The 25,094-nt window shown below is 42.0% G+C and overlaps 2 protein-coding genes across 3 annotated transcripts; both read right to left on the reverse strand.

The window, feature by feature from the left end:
• Positions 1 to 1,405: 1,405 nt before the first annotated feature.
• On the reverse strand, positions 1,406 to 7,062 carry LOC144529347 (germ cell-specific gene 1-like protein). The gene is made up of 5 exons (XM_078268377.1): positions 6,774 to 7,062; positions 4,619 to 4,666; positions 2,728 to 2,880; positions 2,279 to 2,390; positions 1,406 to 1,700 (listed from the first exon to the last, which is right to left on the reverse strand). The coding sequence occupies exons 1-5, from the start codon at positions 7,060 to 7,062 to the stop codon at positions 1,406 to 1,408; spliced, it is 897 nt and encodes a 298-aa protein (XP_078124503.1).
• Positions 7,063 to 12,778: 5,716 nt separating this feature from the next.
• sec23b (SEC23 homolog B, coat complex II component) lies at positions 12,779 to 24,992 on the reverse strand. Of its 2 annotated transcripts, none has more exons than XM_078276576.1 (19): positions 24,821 to 24,992; positions 22,936 to 23,163; positions 22,597 to 22,654; positions 22,369 to 22,455; positions 21,361 to 21,597; positions 21,100 to 21,182; positions 20,834 to 20,978; positions 19,170 to 19,328; positions 18,365 to 18,480; positions 18,098 to 18,221; positions 17,849 to 17,929; positions 17,640 to 17,729; positions 17,267 to 17,373; positions 16,776 to 16,929; positions 15,917 to 15,994; positions 15,623 to 15,784; positions 15,372 to 15,458; positions 14,659 to 14,880; positions 12,779 to 14,033 (listed from the first exon to the last, which is right to left on the reverse strand). In XM_078276576.1, the coding sequence occupies exons 2-19, from the start codon at positions 23,154 to 23,156 to the stop codon at positions 13,944 to 13,946; spliced, it is 2,301 nt and encodes a 766-aa protein (XP_078132702.1). In that variant the 5' UTR covers positions 23,157 to 23,163; positions 24,821 to 24,992; the 3' UTR covers positions 12,779 to 13,943. The 2 variants fall into 2 exon arrangements, with proteins under 2 accessions (XP_078132702.1, XP_078132711.1); XM_078276585.1 differs by lacking the exon at positions 24,821 to 24,992 and adding an exon at positions 24,166 to 24,266.
• Positions 24,993 to 25,094: the final 102 nt, after the last annotated feature.

Here is a 25,094-nt window from a genome sequence, read left to right on the forward strand (position 1 = left end):
ATTTACAACAATAAATTGAGTGAAATGTAATTTTGCAAACGGTCTGTTAAGACAACACTGCCCTCTGTAGGGAGTATGATTACAATGCCACACAGAATAGGCATGGAGATTTAGGTTTTATCAAACAATGACCAGTGGTTATATTAAAGATCCCCCCCCAGACATGTTTTCAGATTAATTAATTACAAACACACCGATAGTGAACATCCAAGAGAAAAAATGACACACAACTTTCCACAGCCATTCTCTGTACATAAATACTGTACACTTCCACTCCACAACTTGTTTACAATTTATATATGTAGGCACATCATTTGCAGTAACTCTCTGTGGCTTTATTGAATGAAAACCAGTTAACCGGTGACCAACTGTCACACTGTCTTTGCATTGATTTATTGATTGACTGAAGCATGTTTAATAAGGCTTTTACATCTAAGAGGCCCTCACTCTATTTATATGGATATACTTCACATTTCTTTTCAATCGTTGTGGTAGGTTACACAAACAGAGGAAAACACCTTCATCCATGAGATTAGCTCATGTCATCCAGTTATCAGCTGGTTTGAAGCTCCTATGGCCCTTGAGTAGGCTGTCCATCAATGTGGCCCAGGATACATTCGCATATACTACTGCTAAAAGGATGTGACCATATGTGTCCTACATCTGTTCAATTATGACCGGATCACCCAAGACGCATGTTAATGCCAGGTCTGACCAGGGCCTCCGTGACTTCAAGCTCTGTGCCTACCAACATGAACAACACACCCACAATTAAGGCAGTGTTAAAATGAACCAGGTGGAGCAAATGATGCGGCCTTACATCCTATTAGCTGTTTGTCCCATACTAGTCTATATCCACGACGTTACACTTCCAGGATTGTTCAGGTGCCACCGGAAATTCAGCCGGATGTCTTTCATTTCGGCCGGATGCCCGTCACCTTCCGCTTTCTTTGTGTTGACATTTTAAACTCCGGTCGATTTATGAAGACTATGGTTAACTGCTCCTCAGATCTCTGCAAGGTAAATGGTGACAGCTAGCTAGACTATCTGTCCAATCTGAGTTTTCTATTGCACGACTAAAACAACCTTTGAACATACACGTTCCACCAAAACAAGTTGCTTCCCGAGGCTATTTTGCAGAGGCGCAGTTGCTCCGTACGGAGCTTAGTGCCGCCCAAGACGATTGTGATTTGTTTAAAGAAATGCCAATAAACCAGAGCACATTTTTCTCCTATCCCGGAATGCTGTGTGGACTCGCCAGACCCTCCTCCGCAGCGCTGTGGAGGAAGGTCTGGCAATGCGAGACTAGTCCAGTACTGAATGGCAAACACATAATGAGAACAGCACTTCCATTCATCAAGTTGCCACACCAAGAGGAATGGCTCCACCTTCTGTCCTGTCCTGTTCAGCACTGCTCTTCCCCCAAAGATGTTGGAATGTCACTCAGGTCCAGAGAGTCAGCCGGTATGAGCGTTTTCCTGCCACTTTTCAAGGTCTGGCTGGAATAAACCTCCACGGATTTGGAGATGGAGTGCAGGGAGCGTTCTCGGAAATATCCGAAAGCCTCCCGTGCGTGCTCCTCGCGGATGCTTTGCTCAAAGGTCTTGCGTTTGTGCCTAAACTCGATGACGGTCTTCGTGTAGGAGTTGAGGGTGGTGACTGATGCGCCCATGCAGCAGGTGAAGGATGCCCAGGCCATGCTGATAGGAAACAAAGAAGAAAAAAAAAGAGAAATTCACTTTGTAATTCAGCACATGTGGTGACCTGTGTACGGACACAATTCAAATTGCATTTGGACATTTTCCCCTCAATATTTATTGTTTGCTGAGATTAGTGGCAATCACTTTGAAGTCCTTCTGTCTGCCTTCTGAAAATCAAATCATCGTCTCATGTACTTTTCACGAGGTTAATGCCTATAAAGGGTCAAGAATTGTTGAGCCTCTAAAAACGAAATTTTCAGCATACTGTGCATATTGTAAAGGAGTGAAATATCATCCCCTTATGCAATTCCAATCACAACTGCATTGGGGCTTTGGACACCAAAGCCTAATCCTGCTACAACATGAAAGCTTTGGGCTTTTTTCATTAGAAACAGTGATGCTGCGGAGAGGTGACAGCAGGGCTACAACCAACTATTTGGGGCTGCTACATGCAGAATGGAATCCCTCATCTGGTCATCTAATTGGTGAGTTGACGTTATTTATTCATGTGATATTGGTAAAAAAAACATAATATGAGTACGATCTTTGATTTCTGCTGTGTGCCTGTGGAGTCATACCAGAAGGACCAGCCGTAGTCCCAGTTGTAGGGCCTCCAATCAGGTGGGCCAAGGCTGACAGTGACCTGGAAGACCTGTGTGTACATCACATGAGCGACCATGCCAAGAAGACCTGAAATAATACGGAAGATATGCGGTTAGTTTGATGGCTGCATGGCTCGTGGTTCAAATGCAAACTGCAGAATTCTGCAGAAATAAAATGAAGTGTACTGTCACACTGACAGTAAAGCCTTCTCATGTACGCACAAATGTGCACAAATGAAATAATGATATACCAATCTTGATAGCATTAAATTCTTCATTAAATCCCCTATCCATTCATCATGCCCTGCTTACCACAAGATGGGATATAATATGTTGTGGATACTGGAATCACAAAAACGTGACTATAGTGCAACGCAGGCACACAAAAAAGCCTTTCAGTTAATAAGAAATAAAAATGTGACGACCTGAGAGCACAGTGAAGACGGCAGCAAAGGCATTGAGCTTTAGTCCATCAATGACGTTGCTGGAGTGGACCAGGTCTAAACACATGAGGCTGAAGCCCACCACCAGCAGAATAATGTACAACATCTCAGAAACCAGCGACAGCCACAGCATCCCTGCAAAATGGGCACATTTGATTATGATAACATCAAATATTTACATTTTAAAATGTGATATGACTTACAGTATATTTACAGTATGTTACAATAAGTCCATGGTCAGCCTGAGTAAGTAGTGTAGTTGTTTCATGTCCTTTTACATGTACTGATGTTTACTTATAGAGACTGGCTGATGTTGAATGGGGCAATACTTACATTGTTTGAATCATATCAGTTAAAAACAGACAAAATGACTGAATGTTTTGGACAAGTGTGCGATCTAATCTAACATCGCAGTGGTTCCTCAGGCAGCTAATAGGGGCTGATGTTAACTGGTCCGCCTGGTAAGATGCTGAATTTCAACTGATGTCAGAGCTCTCCAGTTTGCTCCGAGTCTTACTCAGCTTTTCAATGAATCAAGCCAAGCGTAATTGCATCTCCATTGCAGTCTGCCTCTCGTCTTTCTTCTTATTCAATCACTTCACAGAGAGACAGGAAGACCAGTATTTCTCAAAACGACAGTGTCCACACAGCTGAAAACCCTAAAAGTTAACAAAAAAATGTGTGTCGCTGCATCTGCGTCTCTATAGTTTCACATTAAAAGGGCCCAAATGCCCAAAATGAAAGTTAAGTGCTTGATGAATTTGGGAACTGGGAAGTGAGTAGCAGACCAAAGATGATACTCTGTATGTATTCACAGTACAGGGTAACAATCGCCCTCCATAGCTCAGTAGATAATCATTGTTAATGTTTGATATCATACCTTTATCAATAGGTTCAATTATTTAGAAAATGTATATTTAACTTCACTATTTGGTTGCGCCTTTAGAGACTGTACTGTACTGTCATTGTCTAAATAATCATCTTAAGAGATTTTGAAGGACGTTTCATAAACATTTATGTATAAAGACACATTAATCACCATGTCCGTAATTGTGCCAGTCAGCCGGCTAATTTTCAACTGTAGTCCTAGTTACCTATCGTGCATGTCTTTATGGTGGGGGGAAACTGGAACAATCAAAGGAGACCCACAGAAACACAGGGAGAACGTGCCCTGCCCGGACCAGGGATTGAACTCTGCAGTGCCTACTTGCTGTGAAGCAGCAGTGCTAACCACTGAGCCACTGTGCCGCCGTGATATATTTATTTTGGAAAGAAACAGATGTGCCTCAAGCCATCACACTTCTTTGCACATAGCCATGCCTGTGGAAGATCAGTGAGGATGCCTCGATAATACAATAAACCTTCCTAACCTCTTCCAAACAGCATTTAAACATGCAAACTCGACTAAATAGATAGTAACTGTTTGACTATTGTTAAAGCTTTAGTGCATAACTTTTCGATATTAATGAACATCCATTACATTCAAGCCTTTGCCAAATGAGTTGCTACAAAGCTATTTAAGACTATGAGCTCCACACAACTCTCTCTGTATTTCTCAGTATGGCTATGTTCAGAAGATTGTGGTGTCTGGTGTTTTTCCCGCGCAGAAACTCAAGTGAAGATAATGACCTCTTCTGAAGAGTCCACCATGTTTTTTTAATCCTCCGTGTCCTCCTTGGCTACTAGCAACTGCGAGGAGGAGGGGTGGGGGTGGTGCGCGATCACGGAAGGCTTGTATCATGTGGACGCTACCACAGTATTGTCGTCATAACTTAGAATTCCTCATGGGGCCGACCGAAACTACGCACTATATCTTTAAAGAACTTTTGATCGTAATTGGACCTCCTGATGATGATGAGCAGTGGACACTCACCTTTCTCTGATGCAGGAGCCAAGTCGATGAAGCTTCTGCACATCTCACCTACAGCAGAAAAACAACATATTGTCATGACTTATGACTTAGCACAGAACGGTAGCAGTAGCATCTCTAGCCAATACTTTATGTTGAATTCACTATGTGGCAGTTCAGAAATAAGTCCGTAATTTGTTTGTGGGAAAGTTCAGAGGACAGCATGTGAGTTGTTGAAAAGGTCAGAGGGGTGGCTGGTTTGGGATTAAACAAAACTGAATAAATAAATGCACTTAGTACTGAACTCTTACAGACCTCAGTCCAAGTCCTAATCTGTGTTAAATTCCCAAATTCTATCCAGGTTTGTTTCTCTGGATCGGCTTAGAGAGAGTGTGAACTCCTGCCCGATTACCACACAGCCGCAGCAAATTCAGAGTTCATAAGTTCAGAAATGAACAGAATGTTGAATAAGAGGCATATGTCAAAAATGCAGTTGTTTGGGTTTCTGATTCAGTGTCACCAGCTGGTGTGTTGGCAATGCCGCTAAACATCTAGTTCTTGCTAGGGCTGCACGATATTAGGAAAATATCTAATTGCGATTATTTTGACTGATATTGCAATATGATTCACGATATTGGAGGGAATTATCATTTTTGTATCATTATTCTCATTTTCATTGAAAAATCCCCAAAAAATGATTGAAGTATGATTTTTTGCGAGGATCTGTACCAAACAAAGATTTTTTCTTTAGTCTGTAGGATACGATTTGTAGGCCGGGATGTCTCCGCAGCACCATAATACTTTATTTTAGAATGGTTTGACACATATTTTGCCTTTAACAAATATTGCGCCCCCCTGCGATTTGGATATTGCACTAGTTCATATTGCGATTTCGATAAAATTGCGATTAATTGTGCAGCCCTAGTTCTTGTCCTATTGAATTACAGGTACTTTGCATACAATTACATTTATAGAATAGGATAGCGATATTATTCTGAAAAAAAAACATTACGCGCATGCCTGTTAAACCTTAAACACACTGTGAGACGTAATGAAAGCCTGTGTCAAATTAATAAACAGAACGTAAAAAAAATTACCCTTGACACTGCACATTCCTGCAGATGAGATGTTTTCCCTTTGTCATCTGTTGAGCGGAGCGATTCTCTGGATTTGTTGTAAGTGGAACACTTTAATCAGGTATAGAAGGAGGGTGGCAACAGCTGTTTTGAGGAAAAACTCATCAAGGACCCTGTTACATAATCCTTATCAACTCAAGCTGTCTCAGCCCCCCCCATCGTACTGCCACTTCATGAGATGGACATGTGCTAGGAATTCCTTTTAGAGTAATCTCAATGTGTGGTTCATTTCTAGTCTTGAGCATCATAAAAATATGTGGGGTATTATTAGCCTGTTATCAAAGTTATAGGCTGATATATAGCTGCTGTTTTACTGAGATTGAAGGTGGGTGCTGGGACAATTCCTAATCAAGTTGCAGTGAACTAACCAGAGAGGACTAATCTGGCTTGATTACACTTTTGCCACTAATCTCCATTAGAGCTGAGTGCGAGCTAAAATGAGAGCTCCATTATGACAAATGAGGGAGTTAAAATGACTGACATGATTTTCAGGTGATCAATAATTTCTTTGTTTGGGTTTTAAAATGTGAATGGTGAGTGACTAGTTATGTAGGCCTGATGTCAGTTTAAGTAAACTGTGGTGATGATGATGATGATGATGATGATGACGATCTTATCTGTAACAATTAAAACAAAAGATAGGGAAATGGAAGGAGTGAAATATGAGGGGGGGAAAAGATTTTTTGTGTGCAATTTTCAGTTATAATAGCCCCAAATTGATTTTCAAAATAGATATTTAAATCAATGGTAGGCCTATCATTAAAAGGGTATTAATATAATTATAAGCAATGAGAAAATAAAATTGTTCTACATAAAGGCTAGTTTTCATAATTTCCTCATCAAAACTTTTTCATTGGACAAACCGGTGAAGGTGACAGAATCATCCCTGCGATAACAGTCAGTCACTTGAAAGTGGAACCTCTCAGCACCATAAATCATTGCATATAAGCAGTGAAATGTCTCCTTGAGCATCAAATAACTGTGTCTCGCGGTGAGGTATAAAGTTAAGCTAGCTCACACATCCACACACCTTCTCCTCTTACTTTCATCGTGGATATTTTCCTCACATGAGAACCAGATGCCGGTGTGGAACTGTCGAAACAGAAACCTGTCGTCCCCGGTCTCCCAGCTGTACACCACTTTGTTCGGGTCTGTCTCGTTCACTCCGTAGTCTATGCACTGGTGTGTCCTCAGCTTGCTGCACTTTGGCTTGGGGACTCTCTGGGTCCCCACGCACCAGTAAGTCGTTATAAACGCCGTTATTGAAAAGAACAGGGCGAAGAAGTTCAAGCTAACCGACAGAAGGCTCCTGCATTTGCGAGTCGTCTTCATTGTCCGTGAGAAGGATGCAGCTCGGCGCGTGGAAGACCGAAAAGTTCATGCGTGCTAAGTGGAGGAGCCTACATGCACGAGCCCCTGCTAATTTCCGAACACTCCCGGTGAAGTACAGGTCCCATTTGGCACTCTACCGTTAGCAAACATCTCCATTGATGCGCAGGATACCGAAAGCATCCCCACACTGAGCTCAGCTGTGTGCCAACAAGTGTAACCTGTCACTTTTGTTAGACTTTTTTTTTGTCGTTATCACGCGCGGTATCCCACGAACGTCCAGCTGTCAAAGGAGTGACGCTCGCTTGAATCAAGTGTGAGACTTAATGATGCGCTGGGTCTCACTCTCTCCCCCTCTCTGTCAATAGGATGCATCTCATCTCCTCCCTCCTTCGCTGACAATGTACTGCAGGGGTCTTCGTTTTTTTAAGCCAAGGACCCCTTAACTCAAAGAGAGATGGAGCAGGGACCCTCTACTATATATACGGTATAAAATCAAGTTGCATATTAAATTGGGCCTACAATAACCTGCAGGGCGGCCTAAAGTCTGTATACATATCTTGTTTTGCATAAAATACTAAACTATTCAAATAGCCTAATAATTGTTGGCATTATTTTATAAATCATGTTTTAATGTTAAACATGTGGCACAGTTAATCATTAGGATTAACTCTCTGTGTACTACCTTATAGGCCAGTAAGCAGTGGGGATTTATATTTGCTAATATGTTGGATTCATCAATCTTTCAAAAATTAACAAGAATTTGGAGGCCCCCCTGCATTGACTCTGAGGACCCCCTGTTGAAGATCACTGATGTACTGTATCAACTGCAGGGCGATCATCAGCCTTTTAATAGCCTATAGGACAATTAAAAATAAATCAAAGTAGGCCTACAGCAAGAGCTTAATAATACCATAGTCAGATTTCCCCGCACATTTCGGAAGTAAAGATAACTGCATTATGTGGGGAATTCAATTAAAGGGCTACTCCAAAATGTTTTATACATTTAGTCAACTTGTTGGGGGGAAACACAAGAGACAGAATTAAGGCCAACAAACGTTTAGGCCCCAGCTGGACAAGTCAAGTTGGATCCTACAATACCCCAAAGTCGTACTCCATGTGAGAGGTAAACAGAACTTGATGTGTAAAATTGGTGGAGTGCCCCTTTAAATCCAGTCTTAATCAAGTTAGTAAAAATAAAGAGCAATAGTTGAAGTAATTTAAGTTTTTGATTTCAGATTTTAAAACATTATACTCATTTGAATGGCAGAGGTAACTGTATCCCTTAATTTAGAAATAATGTCTATTTTGTATGAAAATTGTGTGTTATATAAAAGATATCTTGTTAATAATAATGCCTGTTTAAATAAAAGATTAGCTAACTAACTAACTAACCAACCAACCAACCAACTAACTAACTAACTTACTAACTAACTGTTCATTGTGTTATAGGAGTGCAATGGTGAAGAAATTGGTGAAGTACTCTTTTTAACATCAGGGGAATGTATAATATAATGTATAAGTAAGTCTAAGTAACCCGAAGCTTGGAACAATGGTCACAGTGTATAAACATGCAGAAACTGCTCAACTGACTTTGAATGTGGTAAGCTTGTGTTTGAGCTTATACAATATAATCTATTTTTAAACTGACTTGTTAAACTTTGTATTGTTTATTTAACAGGGACAACACATTGCACCAGATATAGCTTAAAGCTCATTTCCCTCTGTAGTCACTGGACGGAGGCCACCAGTGATGAGCATGTTGACAAAGTAAAAGATAACAGTTGTTCAGTCAGTTGTTGTGAATTAAAACATTACATTTGACACAGCACATGCATCAGTCAATAAAAATAAATGAAATGTAACAAACTGCAGCTGTACAAGGATTTCTTGTTAATTCCTCACAGCAGTTGACGTTTTTCTATTAGTCCTTGCCTTCGCTTCTGAGAGTTGTTTTGGTTTTCTCTGTGCTTTGGTCAGAGGTCATGGAGAGGATGATGAGCGGCACACTGTGAGAAGTAGAGATGATCTACAAGACTCAGAGTCTGCAGTGAACATCTTCTAATCCATGTGCTGTCATGCGGAGACAAAACAAATGTTGGCATTTCAAAGACGTTTCCCATGAGCGCTGGCATTCTTCTGTGTGAGAATGAGCTAAAAATACCAATCGTTTGAGCCTCCTTTTTTACAACCCAGGAGTAAATGAGACCTGATAGGCCTGCCATCTCTGTTACCTCAGCAGCACGCCTTCATGTTCAACCCCCCCCCCCCACCCCGGAGACTAAGCCGCACTTCAACATGACTCTGAAAACTGACAAATCAGGCCACCAAAGTGCCCCAAATACTGTTGAACAAGCTGCTGGTGATACAGTGGGTAATCCTTGGCATCTTGGATCTTGTACATACAGTAAAGGTGATCAAGGGTTGATGGGCACATTTGCTGCTTCAATTACACAGGATTAATCCTCGCAGTTCAAATACAACTTGCTCTATATTAAACAGGCTTACGGGCACGAAACTCACAAATAGAATTGACTGAACTGCTTTGGTTGAAAAGATTCCAAGAGAAACCCCACCGAAACCCTGTCGGGCAAGTCATCACTTCCCACTCTGTGAGTAAACCCTTTTACACATCTCAAAGCTTCAAATACTGCCCTGTGTCCTGAAAGCACCCAGTGGTTCTTGCCAACAGCTGTCCAGAGTCCTATTGGATATGAGCAGCATGTTGGAAGTCTGAATACTTGGCTACATCCTGGTAAACACTGCTTATGACGTCCATGAGGATGGTGATAATTTGTGGCAATAACAAGAAGTTAATCGCTGCTCTCAAGTTAACACATTTTAAGTCCTTTGCTGCAACATGTGGGAATGAATGTTCACGCATCCACCAAGGCCTCATGTGGATAGATTCAATATGAATTTCAGGCTATTTTTGTAAATCTGAAGAGTGGGGGCCACATCTGACTTCTTAAAATTTCTTGGAATACTATAGTCTTTAGGTCCTCATATGCTAAGAAAAATGCTGAGATAATGAAATTACTTAAATAAAAAAAAAAATAAAAAAAAAAAAAATATATATATATATATATATATATATATATATATATATATATATATATATATATATATATATATATATATTTGCTGGTACTTTCAGACCGCAGTGCTGCACTATGTATGATCTTTAATTTATTTTGACGTCACAATCTTGGTTCAGGCTCTCTGGTACAGTTGTTTATATCGGTTTAGATTGTAGAATGGGCTGAGACTAGACGCTACTGTAAAAACTACTGAAATACTGGCCACTGAAATACTGGCCCGCTGTAGGGTGTCCGGTAAGAACTTGAACCAGAGATTTTCAGGAAGATTTATTCATGACTTGAACATGAAGTTAACTATGAAGTGTTACATGTGAAGTTGGATGTGGTTGTTCTGGGCTACACACACATCACTTCAACAAGTCCAAACGGGAAAGAAAAGATAGAGAAAAGTCTGTTTTACAGCTGCTGCGGTCTGTGCCCTTCTCCTGTCTGAGTGAGAGTGATTGGCAGGAGATCAAAGCGATGACTCTCGTCACTGATTGCTCGATCATCTCAGGAGAGAGAGACAGCAAGTGTTACTATGGCCTTTTTTACAGCTACACCTCTGGCAAAGTTCATTTTTGATGGTGAATTTTATCTTGACATTTTTAATCAATTTTGCCTCTCCGTATCTTGCTAGATGTGCAAATAAGCAATATGCTATCAACCTTAAATACTTAACACCGACATATTATCACCTTGTTTCTTTTGAAAGGTACCAAAACTATCTCTTATTGTAGGTTTAAGTGAGACTATGTAATGTAAGAATATATAAAACAATCTCCCACTTACAAATGTAAACTTGAATTCATAAGCACTTAAACACACTCTTGCTCAATTTAATACACTCAAGGGTTTTGTTGCTACAGCTGGTGGCAGAAACAGGCTGTCTGAGGGGCAGGGGCAAAGACTTCTAGCATGTAGGGCAGCCTATCGCACTGCATCATGTTTTCTCCATTTACAGGCACCCAAGAGGGCACTTCATTTTCTGCACTGTCTCATGATTTATCCACCATAGGGGCATATAAGAGGACAATTTTGCTGTGGTCGCCCCCCCACCCTTTACTATCATCTGGGATGTTAGATGCTTACTTGGTAGCTTTTTTCCTCCTTCTTTTACATCTCTTCCTTACATTCTCACCCTGTACATTGTCAGCACACAATCACCATAGCGTTCACATTATGACCACTGCAGCTCCTGTTCAGAAAAGGTGACACAGCCTTACTTTAAATAACTTTGCACAGTTTTCTTCCCAGTTTGTGTCCCAAACAGATCACTATTCTCTGCATGTAACTCACTCAAGGTCTCAAGTCTACTGTGATGCTACATTTAGTTCCTTCCTGGAGATTTGAGGGTGTGTTCTGTGTACTTAAAACATAGTTTTTAACTTGCTTATGGGATTTTCTACTAGATATATATATATATGTATATTTCCCTACAATGTTTTGTTTTTATTACTTCTATCACTATTAAAAGGGATGGTGCTTTGGAGGTTACCTTCATATTGGGGTGACTAGGAGGTCAAACGTCTGACTACAGTATTCATCGTTATATAAATATGCTATGACATATTCCATATAGAAATCTTACATAAGTTATCTGGGACAGAAGCCGGAAAGATTTCTCTGAACTTGAACTGATCCGTTAGGATTTGATAGGAGATAATAACACAACACATTTCCTTACAGCTTTTCCTAAGCCTGGGAATCACATGGCCATGAGCATCATGATCACTGAAGGCAAGACATAGTGTGCTGAGAGAAATTGTAATGTTCTTTTGTTCCTCTAAACACCATTGAACAGCTGCAGCCTTTGCATGCGTCAAGATGACCAACCATATTGATACAGATTGAAAACGAAGACAGGATTATTTGAGATTGAGATATGAGTTTTATATCCATGTCCCGTATGGCAGATCTCACGCAGCTGCACCAATCTAAACTGACTGAAATAGATGGCCCTACCAGGAGTTTTTGGTATTGTGCAGGTCAGGAGTATCCATGTAAAATGAGATTAAGAACCGTTGCATTGCATCCTTTTTCACTTGGCTTGAATACCTTTGGAGCAGATGTGGCTCCAGAGTGCAACACTGTAAGGCCTAAACTCTTGGTAGACACAGCCTTCATTTGTATTTCAGTGACAACTTCCGCTTAAAGCTGCTAAGAGTAGAATTTGCCACTATACAGATAGCACCCAAGGATTAGTCTTCATAATCTGGTGTTCACTGATCCTCGAAATCATACTGTCTGGGTGCGCTGAAATCAGCTTACAGTGACAGTAGATGGTGCGTGAGTGGTTTTATAATTGGGGTTGCGTGCCATGCAAGCTTTATGTACAGTAGCAACAAATGAGGAAAAGTGTTGCTTCCAATCTGCACAGAAGCTGTCACTTACTGTTGTAGCAACATGCTGCGTGCCATTCTCTTGCACACACTGACACACAATCGTACAAATCTGCAGTGCTAAGAGCAAACCTTTCCTTCTGCCGCACATCACCAAACAGATGCCTGGTTTATGAACTGTGCATCTCTGGTAACCTCTGCGACTACAGAGTTTACACACACACACCTCTAATCCACGAAAATGCTTTGTGAATGGGACATGCATGCTGTTGCAAGGACAGAAAACACAGACAGAAACTTGTTTCCTGCCGACAGGGCTTTATATGGATAGCATTAAGCATCCAGACAGGATCTAAATCAAACTACTGTCCCTTTTATACAGTCTTAAAGTATATTAGAAGTTGATTACAAAGACACTTGGGCAATCATCGGGTGCAAAATACCAGATGGTGATGACACGGGATGAGAGGACTGAACTATAGTGCCCTATCAAGTTAAAATATATCGAAATGTTCGTCATTGAAAACAGAGTCAATCTCGGTTGAGTTGATGCGAGCGACGTCCATTCCTCAGAACATTAATCCTCATTATTCAGAGGGAATTTTCTTGGAAAACACTTGAAAGGTATAATCCATGAAGGATTTTAAATGTATATGTCAAATAAACTGTGGTTAACAAGTCATCAGTGTAAAGACCGATTAGCCTTGTGAACATTTCTTAAATCAGCATCAGAAGTACCATTATAATTTATTAATGAGAAAACTCTTGGCATTTCATCTTTAGCTATAGACAAAGCAAACACATAAAAGAGTCCTATTCAAACAGCGTCTTCAACTAAGTCTGATGCAGCAGACACACATTTTTTAGGACAAACAAACAAAAAGAAAAAAAGAATAATAAGTCTAATCATTCTGCATGTCAGAGGTAATATCAAATATAAAAAGAGAAATAGAGGATTTGATATTGCGAGGACAGTCTGGATTACTGGAGCCGTTTCTCATAAATAACATGTTAAAGTGCTCATGTTATGCTTTTTGGCTTTTTCCCTTACCTTTATTCTGTTATATATCTTTTTTGTGCACGTTATAGGTTTACAAAGTGAAAAAGCAACTTTTTTTTTTTTTAAACCATGTAAACCTATTCTGGTACAACCTCTAAATACAATTATGACCGTGAAGATGAGCATAATATGAGCACTTTAATGAAAATGAGTAGCAATGTGTTCTTATTAGGAATTGTGCTGTGCTGTGCTATGCTATCCTCCCCCCCTTTTTTTCTGTTCATTTTGTAGCATGGATATGCCACACATGACTCCAGAAAAGACACAATCAAGCAAGCACATGCAGTAGACTGTCTGGGTTTGGCTCCTTTACAAAAACAGGGGAAATGTTAATGTATCCCTATGTCAGAACGGGAATGTCAGATCACTACTCCTCTCTTTGTGGTGGAATAGAGGCGTCGTCTACGCCGAGCTGGAAACTGCCAGTTTCTTCAAGTGGTCCATGAAGACCTGCAGGCTGACGTCGTCAGTCAGGATCGGGGCCCCCGTCTCCTGCAGATGCACAGGAAGCAAATGGAGACAAAAATGGTAGTTGAGTGACTTACCCACTTAGCGGACAGATCTTTTCATGACGTAACTCTGATCCCATGATCACTTTAGTAAAGCAACGGGATTATCGCCAAGATTATTTCCCGAAAGGCCTTGTTCTCTTGATTATCTCATTCGTAGAATGTCTTCATTGCATTCAGTGTTTGTAAACTGCAGGTTATGGTTTAGCTCTTCCTTAACTTCATAAACAAGAGATCACTGTTGAATTTCATCTTTCATTTTTCCACTCATAAAATCAGAGTTTAGCAAATCCAAGACCTGCGTTTTCTGACAGTTTGAAATGTTTCCTGAGTTGTCAGCAGCACAGATTGTTTTTCACCCAGGGGTTTTACAGTCTTGACTTGGACGTAAGAAGGGAATAAGACATTTCTTTCATGAATTGTTTTATACTGATATGTGGCTATGGAAGCTACAGGAGGTTGTAAATAACCTCACTGTGCCAGCATAAGGAGGAAGACCAATGAGTGAAAATCTTTAGTCTGCTGAAAATGTTGTGGACCTCTAAAAGCAATCTATTCTCAAGTATAAGGAGTAACAAAATAGTAAGTTGTAGCTTATAATACAGTACCTGTCCCCAGGCGTAGAGGTTGTTGTGGGTCTGCGAGGGGTTGACCTTGGAGAGCAGGAAGCGAGCCTGTGAGCCTCCGTGCTCCGTGTCGATGTAGCGCGGCATGGGGAAGCGCGTCTGTAGGATCTCCTGAGCGTCATCCAGTGGAGCCAGCAGCAGCTGTTTGAAGTTCTCGTACTCTGCCATTTCCTGGTAGCCTGCCTTCCGCCACTGGGCTATGGTCTGGAAATGAAGAGGAAAATGACACACACTTATTTTTTAGAATTGCTTTGGCAATGGAAAGCCCCGCTGAATTGAGATCAGCCGTTTGTCTGTGAAAGAGAGAGAGAGAGAGAGAGAGAAAGAGAGGGGGAGAGAGAGAGAGAGAGGGAGAGAGAGAGAGAGAAAGAGAGGGGGAGAGAGAGAGAGAGAGAGAGAGAGAGAGAGAGAGAGAGAGAGAGCTGGGCAACAATCAGCTGTTTCCCGCAAAGGGATATTCAACGAGACACAATGTGATACGACTTCTGAGTCAGCTCCTAAGATCGAATCGCGGCCACCACTACATATTGGCAGTCCTTTCACAAACTTGTCCATGCTTTGCCAGCAGTGCAGCAGTACCATGCGTTATTTAGCGTCTGCGTTAAATATAAATAATTAGGAATGAATCCCAGTTATTCATATTTGAATTCATCAAATGTTGCCCTGCTGGAGATCTAAGTAAATAACTGTCTCACCTCTCCATGGTAGATAACCAGCTGGAAGAAAGTGTCCATCAGCAGGATTCGATCTGGCAGGATACTGCTGCTGTCCAGGAGAACGGGCTGGGAAGAACCATCACATCCACAACAGTTAGGAACAACTCAAGCACCAAACACATCACATGACTGACAGACATTTCTTATGAAGACATCCTGAAGCGTCTAGGAAAGGCCTGATGCTCCTCCAACACTGATAATGACAACGGCGTAGAGGGTGTGAGGCTGACCTCTGGTGGTCCATGGAAGGAGTATGAGTAGAGGATAGGCTGGATCATGATCAGGGACTGGGTCAGGTCCTGTCTGACAAAGTGGTGTCTGTAATAGGACGACTCATCGGGGCTGTTGTTGAACACCTGCAGGAACGGCGACCGCCGCAGGTGGAACATAAACTGCAGGTGCAGAAAAAAAATGGGTTAATGTTACAAGTAGAATTGATGTCGAACTGAATCAGATCTATAAAAATTAGAACATTTTTTTACAGATTCAAATGTAAGTATTTTTTTACTCAGAGGAAGTTTTACCTGTGGGTAGAGGGACAGAGACTCTGACAGTTTGAAGGATGTAGGATCATCTTTGTTGAACTGGCCGAACTTCTGACACTGAGACCGGAGGAGACAAAACATTGTTCAGAACATTGAAGATAAACCTTAAGGTGCTACACACCAACCAGACGGCCGACCGTCGGCAGAAAAGGCAGTCGGACTGATCGGTCGGGTCCCCGAGGTCCAAAAAAAATGCCTCAAAACACACTGAGGCGACGCCGACTTGAGCGTACGCTCTGCGCGTGCGCGAAACTTCATACGTCTCCATAGCTTCTCTGTATTGTTTCCCAGAAAATGAAAACCGGCAGCTGATTGGACGAACGCGTCACATGGGTCTTTTTTCTCCGAAAATTCACAGCCAGACTGCCATGGCGGCTTGTTCAGAATATGATCTCATATTGTACTACAATAGTTCACCGAAACGTGTTTCTGAAAACATTTTAAGCGAGAAATAGGCCGTGCAGTTGCTGAATCTGTCTTCGTTTCAGATCGACAAAGGTCAGTTTAAAAGATTTTCGTCAGATGTTGAGCGGCTCATCCGCTCGCCATTTCCGGGCGAGTCCCGACTGCCCTGTCTCCGACTGAACATGTCGGGTCAGCCCAAATGAAGGCCGACGGCACGGAACACACCGAACAGACTCGAGTCACCGACCTCGCCAGACGGTCCGACGGCTGATTATCGGCTCTGTGTGTCAGCGCCCTTACATAACTGGGCACATCATACGTGAGCAATCACAGCATGACTTTATATTGCACAATCCTAACAATGCCAACTATGCATTGTTGTCATCACAAAGCGCAGGTAGGGAGGAGTGTGTGTGGGGGGAGCGTCGCTCACCAGGCGGATGAGCTGCCTGTCCAGCCATCGCAGGACATCCGGCCCCTCCTCCGACTCGGCTCTGAAGACTCCCAGGCGAGCCATGAGCACGGCGGACGCTTCCTGGTCGAAGGACGACTCAATGTGCTGGATTTGGGACTGTGCGTCTGCCCAGCTTCGGTGGGGGACAGAGAGAAAGAGGAAAAAGAGAAGGGAGGGAGGAAGGACAACAGGAGAGCTGCAGGTGAGCGTGGGTGTGGTGTGGTGTGAATGACGCACATGCACACAGGTCTCTGTAGGCGTCGCCACAAATTGCAGGAATGAAAACACCCTCTTTTTTTTTTTTTTTTTTAAGTGAGGCTTAATATTGACTCTAGCCATCACTTTCCTTTCTTGACAAAATGCCAGGGTCATTATATCACTAACTAACACGTGTAGGTGCATAAAGTGAATGTTCACTTGACAGTCTTTTCTGCAAAACAACCCAACTTGTTGCAGTTTTAAGGTCTTACTTCCTGGCGATGGTAGTGACCCGTATCCTCCTCTGTGTGTTGGAGTGCTGGTACTGGGTTACAAACTGGATCACACCTCGGCCACCCTGGGGGACTGGCGCATTGTGCTGCACACACACACACACACACACACACACACACAAAACAGTACAGAGACAGTCAGACCACTATTGTCAATCACTTCTTTCTTTGCATGAGCCTTTACAAATGGCCTTCAACTACAAGGACAACAAACAACACAACAAGCCATTGTTTAAAGAGTTTCACTAAACAAAGCCTTCAGCACATCAAAATGATTCACTTGTTTGATGTGATTAGCGACTGCACTTCATCAGCCTTTTAGTAACGGCAGGGTCAGCTTGTGTTCTTTTACCTGATTCACCACTTCAAAATAAAGGGCCAAAGTGGTGGAGGGGTTGATACCGCAGACTTTCCACTGGCTCGTGCCACCGATACCCATCTCCTACACAAAGACAGAGAACGCATTGTGATGAATGCCAGTAAACGACAGCCTTTGGAATACAATTCAATTGTGTGAAGGAAGGAATGTGAATCTGGGTGGGGGGAGGGGGGGCGACTCACATTCTCTGAAACGCAGGAACCCTTGGCGTTGAGTGAAACACACGGTCCAATGGTCCCGCAAACCTTCACTTCCCGTGATGTCTATGGAGACAGAAAGAAACTTACTAAGTATGCAAGTACAAATCCATTCCGTGCTCTGGAAACTATGATCACAAAGTTTCAAGTAATTGATCTGCGATCAGCGCTTCCCATTCAAGCAAACAATGACATTTATTATGGCTCCAATCAATGACTAAGTCACTTCTTTACCTTGACCTCAAGGACGCCGCCGAAGGCCATGCGGAAGTCCCCGTTGTAGTCTTTGCTGAAGACTCTCTGGAAGGTCTGCTTGAACAGGGAAGTGTTGAAGGAGTCTCCCATCACAATGTGCCCCCTGATAATAAATTACAACAAACCAGTTAGAATCTAAAGTATTCCTAAAAGGGGTGTGTATGAGTAAAGAATCACACATCCCTAATAGCTTGGCTAATATAATCCCACACCCTCAAACAATTGAAACAGTAAGTGCTGACGTACCCGGTGAGATTAGACAAGCACTTCATCTCCAGCAGTCCCGTCTGGTCCAGGGCACAGGCGTAGATATCGATACAGTGGCCATTTACTGCTGAGCGGTTGGCCATGGCTTCATAGTACTGTGTGATAAAAAAAAAAAACGGACATTAAACAATGACTTAATGTCAGCGAACATGCCCTAAGCACGTTGTGTACTAAATAGGGCTGTGTATTGGCAAGAATCTGGCGGTACGATGCGTATCACGATACATGGGTCACGATTCAATATATTGCAATATATTTCAATACTGTGCGTAAGGCGATATATTGGATATTTTTTTTTAAGTATAATTTTAGAAAAACTATACTTATACACACACACACACACACACACACACACACACGATGTGCATAAAAGTCAAAGAAGTTTACTTTAACAATTCAGTACACAGAAAATCAAACTGCCAGTTTGGGACTGTGGTTCACAGGTTCTTAGTGAGCACATTTTGATATGCTAAAGTAGGCCAAAGTTCAGCCATAGCTACATTGGTAGCTTCTAGCAAAAAGTCAGGCACTGCTAGGCACTGTTAGGCGAGGAAACTAGTGGTGTGTCTCAGCATAGCCATCTAGTGGTAGGGTTTTTTTTTTAAACAGTATTGCAAAATAAAATATTGCGATACTAAAGTGCATCGATTTTTTCTTACACCCCTAGTACTAAATGTACTTGACTTTTATTTGGAGGAGATTTTTATAACAAAGGAGCTCATAACTCATTTACAAGTCCGGTTGCAAATGCCAGGATCTGCGGAGAGTTCATGCATTTGCTCACCTTGGTGGCTTTCTTCAAATGGCGAGCGTTGTCTTTCTGGATGTCGTGCCAGGAGCGGATGGGGGTTTTCAGCTCGTCTCCCACCACCATGCCTGGGCCCTGGGTGGGGGGCCCTCCGATGAACAGCATCACACGAGCCCCTGTGTTGGGGAATGTACCCTGAAGACAAAGAGAGGAGGAATTTGGGTTTCAGTTAAGTGTAAGTGTCATTATACAGTAGTACCTCTGCTCAAGCTACAACACCACAAGCTTGTTATTTGACTATATCACTTAGTAGTTAAAACAGACTAAACGATACAGTGTGCACCCATTTATATAATTTATATTGATATCCTGGTTGCATTTCAGGACTGCTCATTATCTGCAGCATGATGTGCAAAATCCCTGTTTTTGGGCTGTAAATGTGGCTAATGAGCACTAATAGTTCTAGAGAAGTAATAATAGTTCTCAAATTTGCCATTCAAAGAGCAATGTTAGGGGAAATTCAGATAATATACATTATCAGTATAGGTAGGTAGCTTTTACATCAGCAAATAAAACTTCGCTCTAAAATAGGTCCCAATTGTTTTATCAAGTCTTGAAATAATTTGTCTATTCTAAAGCAGAGATCCAGGATAACTGAATGTATGTATAACAAGTCTGACAGAGCTTTTAGGGAATCAGTTTCAGCAAAAGGGCAGACCTCACAGCCAACACTTACAAACAAAGTCCATAGTCCAGGAGTCTGGGAAAGCCAGACACTGAGGCATTTGGAAAGATGCCACATAGTCACAAAGCCACTGCAATTAGCTTTTGATGATGATGATGATGAAGTTCTACGGGACGGTGATTCATTCATACAGGGACAAAGTGTACTCATTCACAGAGAACAATCAAATGAATAAACCAACAGTTAGTGGACTTTTTTAAGTTTTACTTTACATGTTAAAGACCCATTTATCAAGTCAAACGCCTCTTGAGAAAACATGGAATCTTGTCACTGAAAAAGCCAAATTCATTCTAAACGGGCCTCTTCTATCGGGAGAAGGGGAGTACAGGGGTGGGGATCTATCCGTTGCATCGGTTATATAACCACGCAGATTAGCGGTAGGAGAAGAGAGGATAATGATGGTGGAGGGACAAGACAGAAGGTAAACAAGGAATTAGCCTTTGAACTGACAGAGCTGTTTGTAGTACATGTACTGTCCCTGCAGAAGATAATCATCAATGTGTGCATTTCTGAACAGTTACACGTGGCATAATAGTCTTGATGAGGCTAAAGTTCAGGTTACTGTGAAGCGCCTCAATACCTTTTAAAAAAAAAACGTCATCATCGTATCATTAAGACACAATTTCAGAAGGTACAATGATCGTAGATCATAGGCCGTGTGAAATGGGGAACCCCAAATAAGCTACTAAAAGCTTTTTGGAGGGGGCCCGATAACAAACATACAACAGAGAATATACAGACACACATATACATGACTGCTAATTCATTTGTATCCAGAGCATAAGCATACACCCAGGTATGGCTTTAACTTGTGTTAAACCACACGTGTCAGGTACAGCATACTCTCATAATAGTCTGGCTTTATTTCTTTCCACTTAATGTACAATATTATCTGTGTTCCTGCATGCGTATGTGTGTGTGTGTGTGTGTGTGTGTGTGTGTGTGTGTATTGTACCTCCAGCAGACCAACAGCAACAGACAGTGCAACACCAGTGGAGCGGAGGGGCCGTTTACCCTGAGGGACCGGCCACGGGTCTCTCTGAAGCTCACCCAGCAAGTCAGTCAAGTTCATATCGACTCTGTGCACGGGCTGAAGGAACCTGGTTATGAACACAAACACACCTCAGTCAAGAAAGGCTGACTGTGTACTTTTTTTTTTTTAACATTTGAAAACAGCTACCATTAGCTGTCAAACAGGGAAGTGTTAATGCTCCTCCGCACCTGCAAGAGGCTGCAGCATCCTGAGGTGCCAGTGGGCGACCCTGTTGTCCTGATGCGGCTGCCTTTGTTAAACCCAGCATCTCCTGAAACGCACACAAAAAAACATTATTACGGTTGGCTTTCATATGGTTACAGGTTTAATGTCCTCATGCGTCTTGTTTTTTTGGTGATTGGGAAGGACTGTAAGTCTTTCCACACCAGCGTTCTCTTCCAAAACTGAAACTAATTTCTCAGTTTCCCCGTGCCTTTGCCCCCACCCACCTGGATCTGTTTGGAGGAGAGGTCCTTGGTGCCCCTGAATACGTAGCTCTTGGCGATCCCCTCACAGCTGAGCTCGTGAACCTGAACCATGCGTCCGAATGTGATGAGGCCCACCAGGGCGTTGGGCGGCAGCAGACTAAGGGACATCTGCAGGGACTCCTTAAGGGCCTGGAGGTCCTCTTCTTCCAAACACGTGTCCACCACATAAAGGAAGATCAAAGGGGGCGTGGGTCCACGCTGTAAAGAGGTGGGAGAGGTTACACTCAGATGAAATCAGAAGCTTTGACTTTTACACACAATATCACATACACTAGGGAGCTGGCACTGGTAACTTGTATCTTGATTTGTTTATTTTTCTTGTCTGCAAAGTGAAAATGCTAAGCCACAAAGAAACAAAGAAGAAGAGACCGAATTAATGTTTAATGTCTGGTTTGTTGAATATATGTTTCTAAAACACTTACACTAGCAGAGACGTTTTGTGCGATTTTATCAGCAGCTCAGATTATTTTAGAAAACCATATGCATTATTGATGAGGCCAAACTTGTTAGCCACAGTAGTAGTCAGGCCCTTTCTGGTTACAAATCAAAGGATGTTTCTGTATAATTTCAATACAAATATTTATTATAGCCTACCGTATGACTTGCCATATCAAAACACTACATAATTATGACAAACCTCTTTTACTAATGTGCCAAATTAGGTGCAACTAATTAGTATTGACCCCAATAGCTAAGTACAGGACCCTTTTTTTTATATATATATATATATAAACTTTTAACGATGGAAAATGATCCCCAAATCTGTAACAACATTGCTCAGACGTGTCAGAGTTGCAGGACGACACTGAACACATTGATCAGACCCACAACTGAAAAACAATAAATAAGAACTCTCCTCCAAGAGAGACCACTATCGGAAATTGTGAGTATTCACCTTTGCACAGTACACCTGGAGTACATACAATCTGCATGCATAGGGCTGAGTGCAGACATGCATGTAGTATTTACCTGTACTATGTACTCAATGGTAGAAAACTGTGGCATGAGTTCAGCTGGCTGGTTCACTTCTGATATGCCTGCATAAGAGGGAGGGAACTGCAGAGACACAGAGAGACAAAGACAGAACCAGATTAACCACCTTAATAAAAGGAATGTAGCTAGTCCACATTAAGTTATCCTGTATTATATGTGCTATGGCAACCATTAATATCAAACTAAAGTATGCTGTGTACTTACTGGGTTTCTCTGAAAGCAGAAGTTGCACGCCCATATTTTTGCTCTGAAGTCAACTTGACTGTAAAGGAACAATTTAGGGTTAATTGTGGGGCGCTTAAGGTGTATTTGCAATACCACGCCTAGTACTTGTAACACATCAGCAAATGCTGATGTGTTACAAGTACTAGGCGTGGTATTGCACAACACATGTAAAAAAGGAAGGCTAAAATTATACCATAAGCCAAATAAAGGCTGATAATAATATTCAAATCCTTGTTTTTTTGGTGCTTTGCAGCTGAAACAAGCGTTTCACAGCAGTTCACATCTGTGAGCAGATGCATTGTTTTCTATTTAACTCACCATAGCGGGTTCAGCACTGCCTTGCAGTTGGCCCGGCTGCACAGGACTGGTTCGTACTGGACCGGTGGCAGGTCAGGCCTCTCCTTGAGTGGTGTGAAGAGGCAGGAGACTGGGACCACTAGCCTGGTGGCTTCCAGGCGGCTTGAGGGCCAGAGATTCCAGCTGAATCTCACCCCATCCCGGTCCTCGTTCTGTTGGATGAACTCCTGGTAGGTCGCCATCACTGAGCTTCAGCAGAGAAAGAGCCCAATAGAGCACAGTGAGGTTGTTAGTCCAAAGGAAGAACTATAGTCCCAGTGCCACTTTTAGCCTAAACGTGTCACTGTTTTTCACTATCTGCAGTGAACTGCTCTTTATACAGGAGCTCCTTTCTCTCCCATGGTAAAATTAGACGCAGATATTCAAAAGTATGACGCACAACAGCAAACCTGACCAGCGTGTTTTTGTGAGTTAGAGAACAGTGCAGAGGAACCCCAGCAGTCATTTTAGACTACACCTTTGTTGGCCTGTGTCAATGAAAAATCAAATACACCTTTAGCAAAGCGTCATCAGGAATCCTGTTGCGGTAACTGTATACTCTCCCTATTTCTCACTGCTATCAGAGGAACTTTTCAGTTGGGCATAAGAATTTACAGCGTAAAATATGATGTGTGTGTGTGTGTGTGTGTGCGTGTATATATATATATATATAAACTTGTGAATTATCATCACAATTTACCAGACCCCTATGTGACATTTTAAGATTACCTGTCTTGTCTGACCAACAGTCCAAAGCCCCAAAATATTGAGCCTACTTATTACATAAGCGAGAAAGCAAATACTCCCAGTTGAAACTGGGAAATGATTTAAATGATCAGCTTATTATGAAAATAGTTGGCAATCTAACTTGAAAATCTGACACCTAATCAATTTCATGAACTAATGGTTTCTGTTCTAGTACGACAACAGATTCATATTTTTCTATTAAATTATTGCAGGTGACAGTAACCTGGCCTGAGATAAGAAGTAATAAACTTCTCAGTAGCTGAAAACTCCACTGCCAAAATAAGCATCCACACTGTAACTTTATTTGTATCTAGCCCTGTATTTTGATTATCAATCGAGCATTTAAGTAATATGCTAAACATTCCCTAGCCCCAGCTTGAATTAAGCTGCTTTTCTCTGTCTGTCTTGAATATCTTTGGGTTTTGGACTGTTGGTCGGTAAAAACAAGCAAACTGAAGACATTACCTTGATGAGATTAATCAATAATAAAAAAGAGGAAATTTCTGTTGCCCTGTATCCAATATTTTCGTACGGAAAGTGACCTTTGCTTGACTACATCTGATAAAAGGGTTGTGGGGTTGATGTTGTTGGGGGTATTTGGTGTTTTCCCCTTTCGCCATCTGAAGGAAAGCACAAGGAAACCTTGATATTTTCTTAAATCGAAGAAAGGAATCACTATTTCGAACGATTTTTACAGAGATTAACTTCTGATATAGCATTGGCTACAACCAGGCCACGTACGATTAGTGATGAACGACCCACCAGTGAAGGCTGGCATCTGTCGTGGACAGCATTTCTACTCAGAAATGAACTAACGTTAATAAATCGTCTAACGTTACTAGCTAACTTCCCGCGAAACTCGGTAACGTTATAGTAACTACGGTGTAGTAGAAGCCAAATTAATGTTACAGTAAACGTTAGCTAATGTTGATAATCGTGGCCCAATATCTCAACGTTGCTCTGTCACTCAAACCGTCGTACCCAAAAGCTTCGTTGTATGGCTGGTTGGGTTAGCTAGTTAGCTAACGGAATGTAGCATTAACCCACTTCCTGTCCATTCATAGGAATGGAAGCAGAAACGGGCGGCCTACTTTCGAGCAAAATTAAGTCGAATGCTTACCTTGTATATCAGGTTGTCCTCAGATTTAGACAAGGGCAAAATAAACAGCTGTATTCAAAATAAATTACAGCATTTGGAGATAAAAGCAGACGGATGTACAGGACAGACAGAAGACGGTCGGTGAGGGAATCACTCCATCAGCCGGCTCCTGCACTTTACTAGAATGACGTGTTACTCAACGTACAAGCGTCTCCTATTGGCTCTTGCTCTCCATGACGTTGGTAGGGCGTGTGCGTGCTCTGCGTAAGCACGTAACTATGGGGAATGCAGTTTA

Source organism: Sander vitreus, chromosome 2 (genome assembly GCF_031162955.1).
Source record: "Sander vitreus isolate 19-12246 chromosome 2, sanVit1, whole genome shotgun sequence".
Classification (NCBI taxonomy): domain Eukaryota; kingdom Metazoa; phylum Chordata; class Actinopteri; order Perciformes; family Percidae; genus Sander; species Sander vitreus.